This window comes from Balaenoptera acutorostrata, chromosome 19 (assembly GCF_949987535.1).
Source record: "Balaenoptera acutorostrata chromosome 19, mBalAcu1.1, whole genome shotgun sequence".
Taxonomy (NCBI): Eukaryota; Metazoa; Chordata; class Mammalia; order Artiodactyla; family Balaenopteridae; genus Balaenoptera; species Balaenoptera acutorostrata.
Window position 1 is genome coordinate 17,917,745 of NC_080082.1, and position 18,207 is coordinate 17,935,951.

At 40.9% G+C, this 18,207-nt stretch overlaps 2 protein-coding genes across 5 annotated transcripts in view; one reads left to right on the forward strand and one right to left on the reverse strand.

Moving 5' to 3' along the window:
- TERF2 (telomeric repeat binding factor 2) overlaps window positions 1–17,676 on the forward strand; it is a 37,231-nt gene extending 19,555 nt beyond the window's left edge. For 2 of the 4 annotated variants that reach the window (XM_057534210.1, XM_057534212.1), the window contains 7 exons: window positions 4,202–4,288; window positions 5,334–5,480; window positions 7,273–7,379; window positions 9,044–9,436; window positions 14,002–14,087; window positions 16,104–16,144; window positions 16,596–17,676. In XM_057534210.1, coding sequence (XP_057390193.1) covers window positions 4,202–4,288; window positions 5,334–5,480; window positions 7,273–7,379; window positions 9,044–9,436; window positions 14,002–14,087; window positions 16,104–16,144; window positions 16,596–16,754 — 1,020 coding nt within the window. In that variant the 3' untranslated portion in view covers window positions 16,755–17,676. Of the gene's footprint in view, window positions 1–4,201; window positions 4,289–5,333; window positions 5,481–7,272; window positions 7,380–9,043; window positions 9,437–14,001; window positions 14,088–16,100; window positions 16,145–16,595 lie in introns of all 4 variants that reach the window. The other 2 variants (XM_057534209.1, XM_057534211.1) reach the window with 1 other exon arrangement.
- Window positions 1–18,207, reverse strand: part of NIP7 (nucleolar pre-rRNA processing protein NIP7) — a 69,304-nt gene that overhangs the window by 40,231 nt on the left and 10,866 nt on the right. The window lies entirely within an intron of this gene.

The window sequence follows — 18,207 nt, forward strand, 5'->3', positions numbered from 1 at the left end:
AAAGGCATCTACAAAAAAAACTACAGGTAACATCATAGTTAATGGTGAAGAATGGAATGCTTTGACCTTAAGATCCAAAGTAAGGCAAAGGTGTCCGTTCTCACCACTTCCACTCTACATCATACTAGAAGACCTAGCCAGTGCAGTAAGTCAAGAAAAATAAATAAAAGGCAACAGATTGGAAAAGAAGGAATAAAATTGTCCCTTTTCCCAGATGACATGGCTATCCATACAGAAAACTCCATGGAATATACCAAAAAAGCTATAATAAGTAAGTTTAGCCAGACTGTAGGATACAAGATCAACACATAAAATCAATCATATTTTCATATGCTAGCAGTGAAATGAAATGAAAATGAAAATTCTGCAATGAAATTACCAAAACAGTTATTTACAATAGCTCCAAAAAAGAAAAGAAAAATACTTAGGTATAAGTCTAACAAAACATGTGTAGGATCTGTATGTGGAAAAAACAAAATGCTGATGATGAAATCACAACCTACTAAATGGAAAGACATACCCTGTTCATGGATTGGAAGACCTAATATAGTTAAGATGTCAGTTCTCTCCAATTAATCTATGGATTTAATATAATTCTAATCACAATCTCAGCAGGATTTTCTGTAGATACAGACTGATTCTAAAAGACATATGGTAAGGTTAAAAAAAAGACTAAACTAACAAAAACAATTTTGTAAAAGAAGAATGAAGCTGGAGGACTCACTACCCAATTTTAAGAATTACTATAAAGCTACAGTACTCATGACTGTAGATATATAGATTCGTGGAACAGAAGAGAGTCCAGAAATAGACCCACACAAATATGACTGATCAATTTTTAACAAAAAATGTGAAGGCATTTCAATGGAAAAAGATATTCAACGGAAAAAGGATAGTCTTCAACAACTGGAATTAAAACAATTGGATGTCCCTATGCAAAAAATAAATGAACCTTGACCTACAACTCATACCAAAATTGATTCAAAGTGGATCATAATTTGAATGTAAAATGTAAAGCTATAAAACTTTTAGAAGAAAACATGAAAAAAAAATCTTCATGTCCTGGACTTAGGCAAAAAGTTTTTAGATATGACACTAAAAGCAAGATCTACAAGAGCATAAAGTGGACTTCATCAAAATTAAAACTTCTGAGAAAAACACTGTTCAGAGAATGAACTCTCAAAATGAACAAGGAAACAAACACCCCTATTTAAAAAAAAACAACCAAAGAGAATACACAGATGGCAAATAAGCACATGAAAAGATGCTCATCATTTAGTCAATAGGGAAATACAAATTAAAACCACAGAGAATACTGGGACATACCTATGAGAGGGGCTAAACTTTAGAAACTACTAACACTAACAAGTGCTAGTGTGAATGTGGAGCAACTGGAACCCTCATACATTGCTGATGGGGTGCAGAATGGTATAGCCATTCAGGAAAACAGTTTGGCCTTTTCTTATAAACATGCATTTTCCAAATGACCCAGCAGTCCCACCCCTGGGTATTTACCTTAGAGAAATGAAGTTATGGTCACACCAAAACCTGTACGTAAATATTTTAACACCTCAATTCATAATCACCAGAGTTGCAGACCACCCAACTGTTTTTCCAGTGGGTGAATGGATAAACTGGTACATCCATACAACAGAACACTGCTTCATCAATAAGATAGCAGGAACTACTGATAATGCAACAACACAGATAGATCTCCAGGACATTATACTGAGGGAAAGAAGCCAGACTCAAGGCTACATCCTTTAAAAATTAAGCTGTGTGATTTCATATGTACTGTATGATTCCATTTATATGACATTCTGAAAAGATGAAACAGTGAAAAGATCAGGGGTTAGGGATGGGGAGGAGGTGACTACAGAGTGCAGCACAAGGGAGGTTTATTGGATCCATGGTTTTTTGGTATCATTGTGGCGGTTACAGAAGTTGATACATGTGTTAGAACAGTATGCCAAAAAAGAGTTAATTTTACTTTATGCAAGTTAAATAACATTTTAAAACATAATAGGACCTGGGACTTCCCTGGCGGTCCAGTGGTTAAGACTGCCTTCCAATTTGGGAGGTGTGGGTTTGATCCCTGGTTGGGGACCTAAGATTCCAGTGCCTCGTGGCCAAAGAACCAAAACATAAAACAGAAGCAATATAGTAACAAATTCAATAAAGACTTTAAAAATGGTCTACATCAAAAAAAATCTTAAAAAAAAAACAACGTAGTAGAACCTAAATGATTTATAAAAAGTAAAACCTTTGTATGCTTCAAGAAAGTAAGTATAGTCTTAGTATCGTTTTTCTGCTGAAAATGATGTAAAAGTGAATATGATGATCTGATTACAATGAAAAGACTTATTTACTTCGTTCCCTCCCTGGCAGTAGGAACTTAGTGTTGTGCCTGTTCTTCAGAAGCGTTTGACATCACTTTCCTTTGCCCTTTATGGCTGTGTTCAGCATGTGGAGGACAGAAGCACCAGAGATTTGTACTTTCTGAATTCCCTTGCTAGTCCTCCTTCTCTTGGTCTGTATGTTTCTCCTTAAATTCTTCCCTGTGAAGACTGAAAATATCTATGGACCAGTTTTCCTTCCCTTTTTCGTGTGTGAGATAGGTTTCTTTGAGACTGGATTTAAGGTAGCTACTTTATACTGTTAGATAACTCCAGGTGGTCCCAATTTTTCCTCGCTTTTCTAATTTTTTTTTTTTTTAGAGTGATTCACAATTTTTTTTTTAAATAAAGCGCATTTTATTTTATTTTTTTAAAGTTTTATTTATTTATTTATTTATGGCTGTGTTGGATCTTCGTTTCTGTGCGAGGACTTTCTCTAGTTGTGGCAAGCGGGGGCCACTCTTCATCGCGGTGCGCGGGCCTCTCACTATCGTGGCCCCTCTTGTTGCGGAGCACAGGCTCCAGACGCGCAGGCTCAGTAAGTGGCTCACGGGCCCATTTGCTCCGTGGCATGTGGGATCTTCCCAGACCAGGGCTCGAACCCGTGTCCCCTGCATTGGCAGGCAGATTCTCAACCACTGCGCCACCAGGGAAGCCCCTTTTCTAATTTTTAAAAAAAGTGCACATATGTTTTTTAAATATCCTTTTTATTTTCAATCACTGTTATTTGCCCTCTACATGTGTTCTCTTGGGGTTTCTTGACCGAAGGATTCTCCTTTTTCTCTGTGGCTGATGAGACCTTCTCATCCTACCTGAAACTTTGTCCTCTTTCTTTGCTGCTTGTGGCTGAGCTGGGTTTTGTTTGTCTCAGCAATTCCCTGCACACTTTAACTGGAGTTGGCCCGCTGGGGTTTACAGTATGAGAGGCTGTGCTGGTTCTCCTAGCGAACTGGCCTCAGGCCTTTCCTGAATGGAACTAACAGAACTCTGTGGTCAGCAAATTATTCCCCTCCCCCCCACCACCCCGCAACAGTATCTCCTCCTCTCATTCCCCCCATTACATCAAAGCTTTTGCATCCAAAAAGAACAAAACCAATTGTTCTGGGGACCTGGGATGACTCCTGTCCATTTTGCCTTTCCTTAGGAGGCCCTATTCAGATTGGGTAAATGGTCTGTAATCCAGGAGATCAGATTTTGCTTTATCAGCTTTTTTTTTTTTTTAATTTTTTTTTATAGCTACTTTATTTATTTATTTATTTATTTTTGGCTGTGTTGGGTCTTCGGTTCGTGCGAGGGCTTTCTCTAGTTACGGCAAGTGGGGGCCACTCTTCATCGCGGTGCAGGGACCGCTCTTCATCGCAGTGCGCGGGCCTTTCACTATCGCAGCCCCTCCCGTTGCGGGGCACAGGCTCCAGACGCGCAGGCTCAGTAGTTGTGGCTCACGGGCCCAGCTGCTCCGTGGCATGTGGGATCTTCCCAGACCAGGGCTCGAACCCGTGTCCCCTGCACTAGCAGGCAGATTCTCAACCACTGCGCCACCAGGGAAGCCCCTATTTTTTTTTTTTAATCCAATGTAACGTTGAAAATCTACTATCTTACACACTGAAAGAGAGGGTACGGTTGTTCATACGCTTGAATAATAATTGTTAGTTTTAAATACAGGAATTTGATAGAATATGAAAAAGTTCTTGGGTATGTAAGACTCAGTTTTACTTTTTAGTTGAGCTTATTTTGATATTTGATATTCTAATTATACCTTTCATTATTATAACAGTTTAAAAAAAGTCTTTTTCCCCCTTTTGTAGGCAGTCATTATTTGTATCAAAAACAAAGAATTTGAAAAGGCTTCAAAAATTTTGAAAAAACATATGTCCAAGGACCCCACAACTCAGGTAAGTTTGATATATTTTTGCTCCCATGACCTAAATCCAGCTCATTGCCTTTTGTGGGGAAACAGGGAAAGGGTTCTCTGTCAGGAATGTTATCTAAATATTCGCCTTTAAACATTCAGCACCTTGAGCATGTTGCCTTTTATATCCAGGATAACTTACTGTTAGAATGGCTTTTCAAAAATTTGTTTGAAAATTTACATAAATCATTTACTTGCCCATTTCTGTCAGGTTTCTGACTGAACTTTAGTGATCAGCACTGGTATTAACACTTCTGACTTCACATAAACGCTGATCCTGCAGACTTGAGAATCTGCCTTGGTGAGGACTTAACTCCTCTATTTTCTGGTGTCAAAAGCTCTGTTGGTACCCTGCTATTATTTTTTTTCCTTTATAAATATAAATTTTCAGTTTTTGAAAAGGTAATACATATATGTAATACAACATTCGAAAGGTACAACAAAAGAGCTTAGTGAAAATTCTCTCATGTCTGACTCAGCCGTCTTGTTCCTCTCCTTAGAGGCAACCAATGTTTTTTTCTTTTATTCTTAACAGAGATATTCTGTGCATATGCAAGCAAATAAGTATGCATGTGTGTATATATACAGACATACACATATATCCATTCTTCCTGTTCTTCCCATATACATATGTGAGCATATTCTACACACTAATTTGAGCATTTTGTAAATTGCTTTTTTCCCTTAATATATCTTGGAGATCTTTTTATATTAGTACATAGGGAGCTTTTCATCCTTTTTGGTTTTCTTTTTTGGAAGTTTAAAAATCTTTATGTAAAAGTATAAAGGTACTTCAGATCCTAAGTTCTTCATCCTTTTTTTTTTATAGCTACATAGTAACCTACTGTGGCTGATCAGTAATTTTTTGACCTGTTCTACATTGTGGTAGGCTTCCCTTCTTATATGTGTACCAGTGATATTCATTGACAGCATTGTGAAAGTTCTGATATTATTGTTTTAACTCATCATCATTGAATTTTTACTGGAGTTTTTCTTTCTCACGTTGCAAAAATTGGTCCTTTGTGTAGAAGCTGAGAAATGATCTCCTGAACATTATCCGTGAAAAGAACTTGGCCCACCCTGTTATCCAGAACTTTTCCTACGAAACCTTCCAGCAGAAGATGCTGCGCTTCCTGGAGAGTCACCTGGATGATGCAGAGCCCTACCTCCTCACGGTGGGGCCTGGCCTTCTCTTCCCATAACTGTGATGTAGCCTGGAGGATGTGTAGGCAATTAGAAAAGGACAGCTCTTTTTTAAAGTGAAAAGAGTAAATGTGTAGAAAAAACTGAATTATATGTGCTATCTTTCTTTTTTTTTTTTTATTTAAACACTATTTTATTTTTATTTATGGCTGTGTTGGGTCTTCGTTTCTGTGCGAGGGCTTTCTCTAGTTGTGGCGAGTGGGGGCCACTCTTCATCGCGGTGCGCGGGGCCTCTCATTATCACGGCCTCTCCAGACGCGCAGGCTCAGTAATTGTGGCTCACGGGCCTAGTTGCTCCGCGGCATGTGGGATCCTCCCAGACCAGGGCTCGAACCCGTGTCCCCTGCATTGGCAGGCAGACTCTCAACCACTGCGCCACCAGGGAAGCCCTGTGCTATCTTTCTTAATTAAATGCCTTAAATATTCAGAAGCAGAGATCCTGGCAGAGGCAAATGCAACATTGCTGGTTTCCCTCACCTCCCATTTTTACTTCCTCTATGTGTGATTCATCTGTGTGGTTAAAGTAGGAGAACATTCAATTACAATTGATGGTGGTTCTCAAAGGAGATGAAATCTGAGTTAAGTTTGGGAGAGGAAGAGTGGTTTGATAGATGTGGTATGATGGGGTTGTTAACAGGAAGGAGGCATAACTGGAGAAAAGTGTGACTAGAGTATGATTAGCAAGAGAGGCCAAATGAAGACATACTTTAACTGGATCAAAGGGATAAGCACAAAGAATGGATGCAGTGAGGCTCAAGACAGCACAGGGAAGAATTAGAACCTAGTCTGTCATAGAAGGTGGACCATGAACTGAGTGAGAGGGTTTTTTTTTTTAAACAAGGATTTTGAGAGTGTTCAAATTATCCTAGTTCCTAACAGTAGATCTGCAAGGCCCATATCAGGATAGTGTCAGTGATCCTAGCAATCATTTGGCAACTCTCAAAATTATTTGTAAAGCAGATAGTTTGGAGTGTTCAAGGAGCAAGTGTCAGGATACTTGAGCCGGCCTAGGAACCCTTCCTTCATATTCAGGTAACTGGAAAATAACCTGTCACTGTTTCTGTTGAGAACAGAATTCTCAGCTCTTAAGATACCACTCCTTACAGACATGTGATCTAAAATGGAATGACACTGGACTGACTGGAAATGTGTAAAACTTCAGTCTGAGGGTGACAGAGGAGCAGCTGGAGTTAGAGTAAGATTGGCCTACTCAGGGCTTCATGTGGTACAAGTAAGGATTTTCAAAGAGTTGTTAATAGGCAAAACATCTGTGGAAACAGAGTCATGAAAAATTCTATACACAAACTAAAAGACATTAATGTAGACATCAGTCATCCCTAAGTTTCAAAGAAAAGAAGATTTGACTTTTGCATATGACCCCAAAGGTCTATTAGGTATTCAGAAACTAAATTAGGGATGAGATTGGAAGGATAGAAGAGGAGATACAAAGTAAAATCATTTAAGTATTTGTTGTCCAAAATAACCTTTTGGAATTCTTGTAACGTCAAGATGCTTTTAGCACCACTCAGATTGAGTTCTCCTTTAGTACAGAAAACTGTGAGCCATTTTTTGAGGGAAGGAAGGGAGGAAGAAATTTGGGATAATTCTTGTAAGTTCTTTCCCTTTTTATGTCCTCCTCTAGTCTATGCCTAAATTGGATTTGTAAGTGAACATGCTTGCATATTGAGTATGTTCATGGTGAAAGAAGCAGAGTTAATGAAATTCTGTGACTTCCTCTTCCTCACGACATCTTTCCTTTCCCAGATGGCCAAAAAGGCTTTGAAATCTGAGTCTTCCACCTCAACCACAGTGAAGGAAGGTAAACAGCCAGCACCAGAGCCTGTGGAAAAGCCACTCAGAGAACCTGCCAGGTGAGAGAGATGCCCTTTTGTGATGTTGGCTGAAACACTGGGGTGATGTGTGGGAAGCATAGTCGTCTTCTTGGAGCAGGATTAGTGGTTTGACCTCTTAACATGTTACTGGGTTACTCGTAGAAGGCACTGTGGGATATACAGAGCACATCCTGGGAAGGTGGGAATATTGAAAATGGGATGTCAGATCCTTGACAGAAGTTCCTGACTGGCTATTCCTCAAAGGTTCTTTCCTTCTGTTTCTCTCTCCTTGCCTCACCTGTATCTACTCAGTACTTCCCTGTTGATACCTTATCTCTTAATGCAGTGTTCAAACTTGTGAATCAGATTCCCAGGACCAGTTAACAAAGCAGAGGCCACACGTTTAGATGTCTTTGGGGGCCCAGTAGGAGATGTAAAGGAGCAAAGTGGGTCTAGGATAATACAGTTGAGAGCATGGGACTGGGACACAGAGAGGGCATGCTTTCGAGCTTCGTGTGATTGTTGCTATGTGAGATGTCCAAAGATGTCCAAACTTCAGTTCAAATTTTTTTTTTTTTTTTTTTTTTTAAGAAATTCACGTTCTTTTATTTATTTTATTTATGACTGTGTTGGGTCTTCGTTTCTCTGCGAGGGCTTTCTCTAATTGTGGCACGTGGGGACCACTCTTCATCGCGGTGCGCGGGCCTCTCACCATCGCGGCCTCTCTTGTTGCGGAGCACAGGCTCCAGACACGCAGGCTCAGTAGTTGTGGCTCACGGGCCCAGTTGCTCCGTGGCATGTGGGATCTTCCCAGACCAGGGCTCGAACCCGTGTCCCCTGCATTGGCAGGCAGATTCTCAACCACTGCGCCACCAGGGAAGCCCCAGTTCAAATTTTTATGTGAGACGTCCAAAAAATTTTTTTTGAGATTTCCCAATTTTTGAACGTTGGCGGTTAGTCCAATTAAAAAAAAAAAAAAAACTTGAATAGCTTAGACAAGACACATCTGCCAGCTGGGTTTGGCCTGCAGGCTGCCAGTTTGCCCTCTCCTAACAGTTTTTACTTAAAACGTCCGAATGATAGATGAACTTTATTTTGAAAAGGCAGTTTCTCATTGTTCCAAGACTGTGTGGCACTATTCTCACTCTCAGAATTCTCAAGATCCCATTTATAAGTGCATTGTAGGAGAAAGAGGGCAGAATGGAGACCAGTCTTTTACTTCTGTCACATGAGGGTTGGACTAGGACAGCTGGAAGAAGAGTTCAGACTTCAAGGTGAGATTGCTGGATTATCAGTTGGTTGTCCAGATGGACTTGTAGTTGTTAGGCACTACACAGAGTTCTTGCATTGTGGAAAGCACCGCTTTAGTCCATGCAGACTAATGGGTTAGACAGCACACAGGCTGAAGAGGTCTCTGGAGGGAGTATCATTGGCCCTAGTTCCTTTAGGGTTCTCTTACTTGAAGTTTAAGCTCCATAGTTCAACTTACATATATTTAAAGCCTCTGCTTAACACACTTCTAAATGGAAGCTTTTATAAATAAAGCTTGTATCACGCACCCTCTCTGTTTTTTTTTTTAAATAAAGAGTTCTCAACGTGAGGAATTTCTAATTTGAAGCTTCCCACTTTGAAAAAGTTGTGGCTGCTTGGACAAGCATCCACAATGGTGAAACTGATCTCTGTTATGTTTGTATTATTTGTAGGCAGCTACAGAACACTCCAACCACCATTGGAATTATGGCTCTGAAAGCAGCTTTCAAGACTCTGTCCAGTGCACAGGATTCTGAGGCAGCCTTCTCAAAACTGGACCAGAAAGATATGGTATTTCCTAATAAAGTGTGCCCACCATCACCAGCCCTCAAAAACAAGAGACCGAGAAAGGATGAAAACGAAAGTTCAGCCCCTGCTGAGGGTGAGGGTGGCTCTGAACTGCAGCCCAAGAACAAGCGCATGACAATAAGCAGATTGGTTTTGGAGGAGGACAGCCAGAGCACTGAGCCGAGCGCAGGCCTCGACTCCTCCCAGGAAGTCATTCCTGCTTCACCATCCAAGCCCACCATCCTCAACCAACCCCTCCCTGGGGAGAAGAATCCCAAGTATGAAGACCTTCTTTGTAGAAGTTTGGGGGCTGGTTGGTGGTCCTGGTTATGCCTGGTATTGCTTCCGGGAATGAAGTAACTTTCAGCTAAGTTATTCACCACCAAGGCTTGCTCAGACTGCTAGAATGTGACTCAGGGTGGGAAGTGACGTCGTAGACATCCTGCCAGTTCTGATGCCCCACATGTGGGCTTCCAGGCATTGCACTAGGCAGGTGTGAGGGTGAAAGGGTGTCCGAGCCTCCTACTCACCGCTGCTTCCATTTTTAGCAAACTTCTGAGTGCCTTGACTACTAAATATTAGTCTTGTTTGTTAAAGGAAGTTTGTTTGAATTGGGCCACGTTATACTTTGATCCTTAAAAGAGATTTATGAATATTTATAGTTTTGCACGTTCTATGAGCATTTGAGACTTGGCAAATTCAGTAATTACTAATCTCTCACATTCTGCTAGGTTCTGTGGGGCAGTGGTTAGAATGCTTTCATTTTGCTCCCCATCATGACCCCCAACCTGGCTTTCAGTTTTGCTACCCTTTGTGCCCTCTTGTGGATCTTTCCTCTAGGCAAACTGTTCTGCTTGCTCTCCCTGGAACCCTGTTTCTACTACTGTACTCTTCTTGCTGCCTCTCATTCCCCACATTCGGACTATCATTCCTCCACCATTGCTTGTCAGAATCCCATCTGTCTTTCAAAGAGAAGAGAAGCTGATGTTGACTAAATACTTTCTGCGGGCCAAGCACTTTCACGTATTATCTTACTGAATATCTACACTCCTCACTCTGTGAGTGATTTACTAGCCCCACTTTATAGGTGAGGAAGGTTCAGAAAAGTTACTAACTTAACCTGAAGTCACACAGATAAAAAATGGCAAAATTGGGCTTTGGGATTTTTAATCCCAGTCTTGACACAAAAAAGCCCATGGCCTGTATGCCATGTACACCAAGCTGCCTCTTAAAACTCTGCCTCCTCCATAAATTTCCCCTGGTCACCCTGCTGTAAGTGATCACCTCACTGATCTCCCAAGGTCATTGCCATCTCTACTACTGCTCTCTGTTACAGCTGTTTGGGGACCTGTGCCCTGGCATGCTTGTGCTGGGTGCCCTGTAGGGCTGTGGCCTCTGATAAATGATTTACACTCGGGCACAAATCTGCACTATATGCACCACTTCCTGCATTTGGAAGTGAGTGAGTCATTGGCTGGGCAGGCAGATGCAGTCAGCACACTATTACTCTCATTTGATACCTGATCTCCTCTACCCCTCACAGCAATTCTATGAACTATAAGTATTGCTCCCATGAACAGACAAGGAAACTGGAGAGAGTGCATGATTACAGTGGTTTTATAAATGGGAGACTCTGTGAAGGTTTCAGACATATTCACCTCTCTCATGTGTCAAGGGTATGAAGTATGATGGGTACTCTCAAGCAGAGGTTGGCAAATTATGGCCCCTTGGCTAAATCCACCTGCTGCCTGTTTTTGTAAATAAAGTTTATTGGAACACAGCCACACCCATGAATTATGTATTGTCTGTGGCTGCTTTTGATGCTACGTTGAGTTGAGTAGTTGCAACAAAGACAGTAAGGCTTGCAAAGCTGAAGGTACTACTGGCCCTTTACCAAAAAAAGGGATCCTATGACCCCGGCTCTAAACGAAGCGTATGTGAGGTGCCTTGGGAGCTGCAGGGAAGAAGAGCTGGGCCTGGGCAGCAGAGTTGTGGGTGGAGCAACCTTGCAGAGGAGCAAGTGTTGAGCTGGCCTTGAAGAATGAGTAGGAGGTCATCCAGCAATATTGGGAGGTCAGTTCTAGGAAACAGGAGCCTCTTGAATTACAGCACGAGAAAGCCTGGTATGAGCAGGAAAATGTCATGTAGTCTGTATGGCAGGAGAATACAGGACACAGAGAGGATGAAGGGAGAAAAGTCTGGATGGGTAGATGGGCCAGATTTTGAGTTCCTATTATATTCTATCAGGCAGAGGTTCTCAGGGGGGGGCTTCATATCACAATTACCTGTGCAGTGTTTAAAAAATATATATTCCCAGGCTCCTGTCTACTGAATTAGAAGGGACAGGGGAGTGTTCTCTAATCTGCTTTGCTAACTGTGCCCCAGATAAGTCTAATACACCTAATCAGAAAGCCTCTGAGCAGACACCACTGAGGGCTTTTGAACAGACACTGAGGGAAAGGAGAAGAGGAGGGTGGCTGGAGACTGCTGCCCGGTGAGCAGTCAGGACCCAGGGGAAGCTGGGCCAGTGGAATCGGAGGAGGGGAAGGCAGGATTAGGGTCTATCACCTAGACGGCAGGGCCACCACTACTAGATTTTTATATCCCCCACAGCACAGAACTAGTGCTTACTAGATAGTTTATTAACCAAGGTAACAGTTCTTGGTTCTTGCAATTTAAGGGGCCACATGCAAAACTTCTATAAAAGGCTAGCAAAGGGTAAACATTTTAGGCTTTGTGTCTCTGTTGCATATTCTTCTGTTTTGTTTTTTTTTTTACAACCTTTGGAAAATGTAAAAACCATTCTTAGTTCAAGGGCTATACAAAAACCAGCAGCCACAGGCTGTAGTTTGCCAACCCCTCTAGACCACTAAGTTTTAACTTCACCAGTTAGGAGCGCAGTGAGCCAGGAAGTGACCCAGCTTGCCCGCACGGCCACCTAACAGTTAAGATGAGGACCGAGGTCTCAGCTCCTTCCACAACATGAGAAGTTAAGAAATACCAAAATGTTTATACACGTAATAAATGCTGAGTTCAGAGGAGGAGCAGAAAGTTACCAAGTGATCTGCAAAGATTGTCTGCAGGAAGAGTGAATAGCCACTTAGGTGAAAATGATGGACCCTGAGGTTAAAATCAGTTTTTATCCCAGGACTTGGATAAATAGATGGAAAACTTAAACTGTAATGCTGTCTGACCTGTATTTATGAATAGTAATTGACACAGCTAATATCCTGAGAAGGAAAATCCTCGTGTAATTTTTTTTTTTTTTTTTTTTTTTTTACTTTGTCTCAAGCAAATCAGTTATTCTTAGAAATAACCCTTTGGGGGATATGATCCAATTTAAAATAAAGAAAAGTAAAGAGTCCACCATTTGTCCCAGCCACTTAGGTAACTGCATAGAAAACTCATGGAACTCAAGGAATTTTTTCCAAGTTTATGCACTTATTAAGCAAACTGCTTTCATTACTCATTTGCAAAATACCCAGACAGCCTTAAAAATAAATTTTTTTTATAGCGGGGAAGGAAACAGCACTTTGTCTCTACTCTCTTGGTCAGGTTTTTCGGTGACTCTGATCTATGTAAATTCTTCAAAACTTAGTTCAGATACTTTCCATGTTTGTTTTGTAAAGGATGTTATAATTCTGAGGTCAGATTTGTGCTATGTTCTGTAAGAGTGACTATAATTTTCATTTATTTAATAACTTGGGTTTTGGATTATTTTTCAGGTTTGGGACTGTTTTTGGTTGCACCCAAGTACTCAAAATTTCATGTTCACAGGAATGATTCTTGTTTGCTTACTATTCTAATCTTTGATGGTATAAGTCCTTTACAGCTCTTTGATAATCTCATTATTAGTTTAGCTAGTATCTCTCCAGCTTCTATGAGGGTGTGTGTTACTGTGCCCGGTGTTTGGAGTAGACAAATGAGGATATGGTCCCTGCCGTCAAGGTGCTTATGGTTAAGGGTATGTCGTGATACGGTTGTGTAATAAAGTGGAAGCACTATCGTAAGGGCAGAGGAGCGGGGGCTTTTTGTATGTGTTGGGCAGGCTTCATTGAGAATGATGGCCTTGAAAGATGGGCAGGACTTCACCTGGCAGGGAAGGGAATCCCAAGGAGAGAGAACAGCAAATAGAGAGGCAGGAAAGCACAGAACTTATAGGAGGAAGCAGGAGCAGAGGGCAGTGTGGGTGTTGGTGGGGACAGGAGGAACTGATGAGAAATTGACGGGCCGGACTGCATGATCTTGATTCCCCCATATGGGCATTTAGGCTTCACTGTTTAGGCAGTGAGGAGCCATCACTTAATAGAGGAGAGATGTGATAATTTTAGGATGATTGTTCAGGTGGCTTTGGAAGGGGAAGGGGCTAGGGGGGAGAGACTCCAGTTAAGAGGCTAGTGTAATACTGGTGAAAGGAATTGGACCATGGGCTTGGACTAGGGGAATGGGGAGGGAAAGGAGAACAGTCCAGAGATAGGCATAGAGCATGTCTGTGATGGAGGGGAAGGAGTTTGCAGCTCTAGGTTAGAAGAATGCTGAAATCTGTAATAGAGTCCAAACCAAACAACCAACCAAACAAACAAACAGGAAAATGAACAGATCGTTGAGGGGGATGGTGATGTATCCAGTGCTGAGTGTGAGAGATGGTCCTGCAACCTGGGGGATGTTGACATGGAGAGGCCTGGCCAGGTCAAGATTTGGGAGTTGTGTGTAGGTGAATCTCGAATGTGGTCACAGCAGAACAGGGAGGAATACAAGGCCACGAGTAGAGCTAAGGACAGAGTATGGGATGACCTGGGATGACTTTGTTTTACACCTTGTCCTCTCGCTGATGTTCCCTCAGAGTACCCAAAGGCAAGTGGAACAACTCTAATGGGGTTGAAGAAAAAGAGACTTGGGTAGAAGAGGACGAACTGTTTCAAGTTCAGGGTAAGCCAGATGATTCTCATTGGTCTCTCCTTGACACTTGCTAAAGTGTAGGTGCATGTTACTGTCACATCAGTGTTCCAGAAATTGCTTGTCTCCAAACTAGAAAAAGTTTAAAAGTTCCTCATTGTGATTCATGAGGAATCAGTTTTATGTCTTTTCCCATTAAACAATGGAGACTATCAAAGCAACGCTTTATATTTAAAGAAAACTCCCGGTTTGGTTTACTAAATCCTATATTTAATTGTAGTTGATGTTCTTCCTAAGGTTTTTTAATTAGAAAAGGTAAAAGTGGTCATTCCTTACATATCTTACTTAAGTAAATAATCTCTTACCAGTTTCTATATATATAAAGTGTTTTTTCCTAAGATGAGAAACTTTACTTTTCCTTAATTAATACTGAACTTCATAGTATTTGCATTAGGATCTCTCCCACCACATATTTTGCAATCTGATGGAAATATATACATGCTAAACCTTAGTTTTGGAGATTCTGAAGACTTTTGTAACACAGCAGCAACAGTAATCCTTTGCCAGCCTCAAAGGTTTTGCCCTTAAAAATTACCTTTCATTGGCAAAAACATAGTTGGCAAAATCAAGATTACACAGAAAATGGGAGAAGTAACAATAAAAGTGGCATTAAATATTTTAAAAACAGGATATAAAAGTTCTAGAAAACATCCACTTCTGATGCAGTCCAGATTTGTCAGTTTCAGAAATCGGCTTCTACTATATTATGAAATACTTCATAATTTAAAAATAAATAATGTGCTCCTGTAAGTATCCCTTTTCCTGAGTCACCTTTCTTCACTCTTCAGGAAGCATTACTGGGACAGTGGCGTCTGCTGAGGCAGACACTGTAGCAAGTTTCACATTTATGCAACTTTGCCTTTTCTTGCAGCTGGCTCTTGTTGGCTTGAGATGCCATGTCCATTATACTTGTATACCCTACTGTAGCTCTCTGGTCCTTTAAAATATTATCTTGGTCCCTGTTTTTGAGGCCTGATCTATTTCCATAGGATGAGAGGGTAGAGTTTGACCAGATCTCACGTGGTCTGTTGGAGTGGGAAGCAATAATTATTACCCCGTTCTTTTTGTTTGAAGAATTGAGCCAAATTTTTTAAAAATGTATTTATTTTATTTATTTATTTTTGGCTATGTTGGGTCTTTGTTGCTGTGTGCGGGCTTTCTCTAGTTGTGGCGAGTGGGGGCTACTCTTCGTTGCAGTGCGCGGGCTTCTCATTGTGGTGGCTTCTCTTGTTGCAGAGCACGGGCTCTAGGCGCACGGGCTTCAGTAGTTGTGGCTCATGGGCTCAGTAGTTGTGGCTCATGGGCTCTAGAGCGCAGGCTCAATAGTTGTGGTGCATGGGCTTAGTTGCTCCGCAGCATGTGGGATCTTCCCGGACCAGGGCTCGAACCCATGTCCCCTGCATTGGCAGGTGGATTCTCAACCACTGCACCATCAGGGAAGCCCCCATATTTTACTTATATCTAACAATCAGGGATTTGGAAATTCAAAAACAGTAAAACTGTGTTATTTCAAAGCAGTAATTAACAAGGGGTTATGAGCAGAAATTATATATATACACACACACACTCAAATATGTGTGTATATATACACACATAAATACATATATATATTACATACACATGCATATGTATATATATGCGTGTGTATATATATATATATATTAGGATTTTAAATACCACAGTTCCTCAGTAAGTTTAGAAAATGATAGTGGTTTTACTAAAGAGCCTGAAATCCATGATTAACCAACATTTATTGAATGCCTGATTGTAAAGTATTTGTTTTGTACAGATTCTCATGGACTGAAATGATTGGTATCTTGCAAGCAGAGGACAAAACCAAATTATCCTTTAGTGATGTCCTTTCTTTTCTCAAAGTTTGTAAAATTTGAATCAAGTTTTCCCTTTGGGGACGCTCTATGTCTTTTTCTTGTGGTTTGTGCCGAGAAAGGTAAGCTCTGAAATGAGTCTACTTTTAATGTTTTCCAGCAGCACCAGATGAAGAGAGTACAACCAATATAACAAGAAAGCAGGTAATTTTAAATTCTCTTTTCTGGTTGTGTAGGCACAAGAGAGAAAATAAGTACCCACGTCTCACAGGCATAGACTACCCATGCACCTGGTAAAAAATTTTATTTGTAATTTTCAGATAATCCAAACTAAGTTAAATATTTACTCTCTGGAAGAAAAATCTAGGTGGTCAGAAAGCTGACGCATTTCCTAACCATGAACAACACACGTTTGAAATTTTGAATGCAGAAATGGTTATCAGTTGAGGATGAAATGGCAGGACACTGAAAATTAGGAAATGTCCAAATCCATGGTGTTAACTTATATTCTATATCATGTTTTAAAAGTATAAATCCTTCCTTTGGGTTCAGATCATTCTCCTAGGATTGAGTTTACCTCTTTACTATATGAAAATATAAATAAGTGGAAAGACAAGGTTGTGATAAATCCTTTGCTTTTTTGTTTTTTTTGCAGAAGTGGACTGTAGAGGAAAGCGAGTGGGTCAAGGCTGGAGTGCAGAAGTACGGGGAAGGAAACTGGGCCGCCATTTCTAAAAACTACCCATTTGTTAACCGAACAGCTGTGATGATTAAGGATCGCTGGCGGACCATGAAAAGACTTGGCATGAACTGAAACAGGCCTTCATTTCCACAGAATTCACAGGAGCATGGTTCCTAATAATAGCCCCTGGTAGTCTGCTGTTTCTTTCAGAAGCTGGGCTGGGATGAGAATTTTGGGCATCTTCCTCCCATGTGGGGGAGGTCCCAGTTCCACTTCATCACAGTTGGAGATCATGGAGCTGAGAAACAAAGCCAAGTCCACCCCATGTCCTTGACAGAGATGACAGGCACATAGCTTGTACAGTGCCAGAATACCATTAGTATTTCCCTTCTTTAGTGGTTTGCTTGAATTTAAATCCCTGGTAATCAGTAGAACCTTCTCCTAGGAAATGGTGGAGTCTGTTAGGAGTCACTTTTGACTCCATGACCTGTTAAAACCAGCAACATGAGCATTATTTGGAGCAAACTTGTTCCAGGTAAAGCTTTGGCCTTCTGATGCACATGCAAAGGAACTTCATCTGTCATGAACCCAGGTTGATGAGAGACCAGTCCTGGTGGAATCAGAGTCCCTTTAAAAACTCTTTAGCCAGTTGTGACATCAACTCCTAGACGTGACTGCCTTGGCATTTGCTCTATTTGCTGGGCTATGTAGGCAGGTTTAACCTCCACTTCTCACGTGGTTGAACCAGTGTGTTTTTTGGTAAAATGGTGATTGTAGATAAGCTTAGCCCCTCTCCCCATCCTCTCTTCCCAATTCCCTTCTTTATGTTGGACTTTTAAAGCTTAAAAAAATCCTGATTGAGTATAAATGCCTAATTCCATTCTTTGTGAAATGGTTGCTTCCGCCTGATTCCCTAATTGTGCTGTGTTAGTGTCTTGCACTGGAATTCAACATTCCCTTCTCCTTTTGTACTGTGTTGTGCTTGCTGTCTCTCAGACATCCTTAAAGACTGTCTTTTTAGGAAAAAAGAATTTCAGTAAAGTGTTTTCTGTAATTTTTTAAAAATGAGAATTATTGTCCATAACTTGTAGCATTCTTCATTAAAGTCTTGCTTCTCTCAAATTTAAGTAGCTGTTTAATTGCAGCTGAAAAGACGGAGGTAGAAAAATGTTGAACAAGCTTTGCTAAACCATATTGTCCATGTTAAGAAGCTGATGTCAAACTGTATTGGATGTTCTAATCCTTGGAAGCTGTGCCATACGGAGATGTGAAAGTTTCCCCTTAATTTGTCCATTTCCTCATATAACGTACCTCCGGGGACAAAAGAATCCCTTTTTTCTCACTTTTGAGTGAGTGAAAGGCAAGATGTAAAGAAATGCTAAAGTTTAAAAATTCATCCTGTAGTTGAAATTTGTAAACTTTGTACAGCTTTATTACCTATTAACTACGTGTTTGGGGGTTGGGTACTGCTGTTTTTCTAGCAATTAACCCCAAATGAAACTACAGTGAGAAGGCAAGAACTTGATCTCCACTCGATCTGGTTGTAGCTACTTGTGATCTCCCTCCAAACCAAGCTTTAGGATCC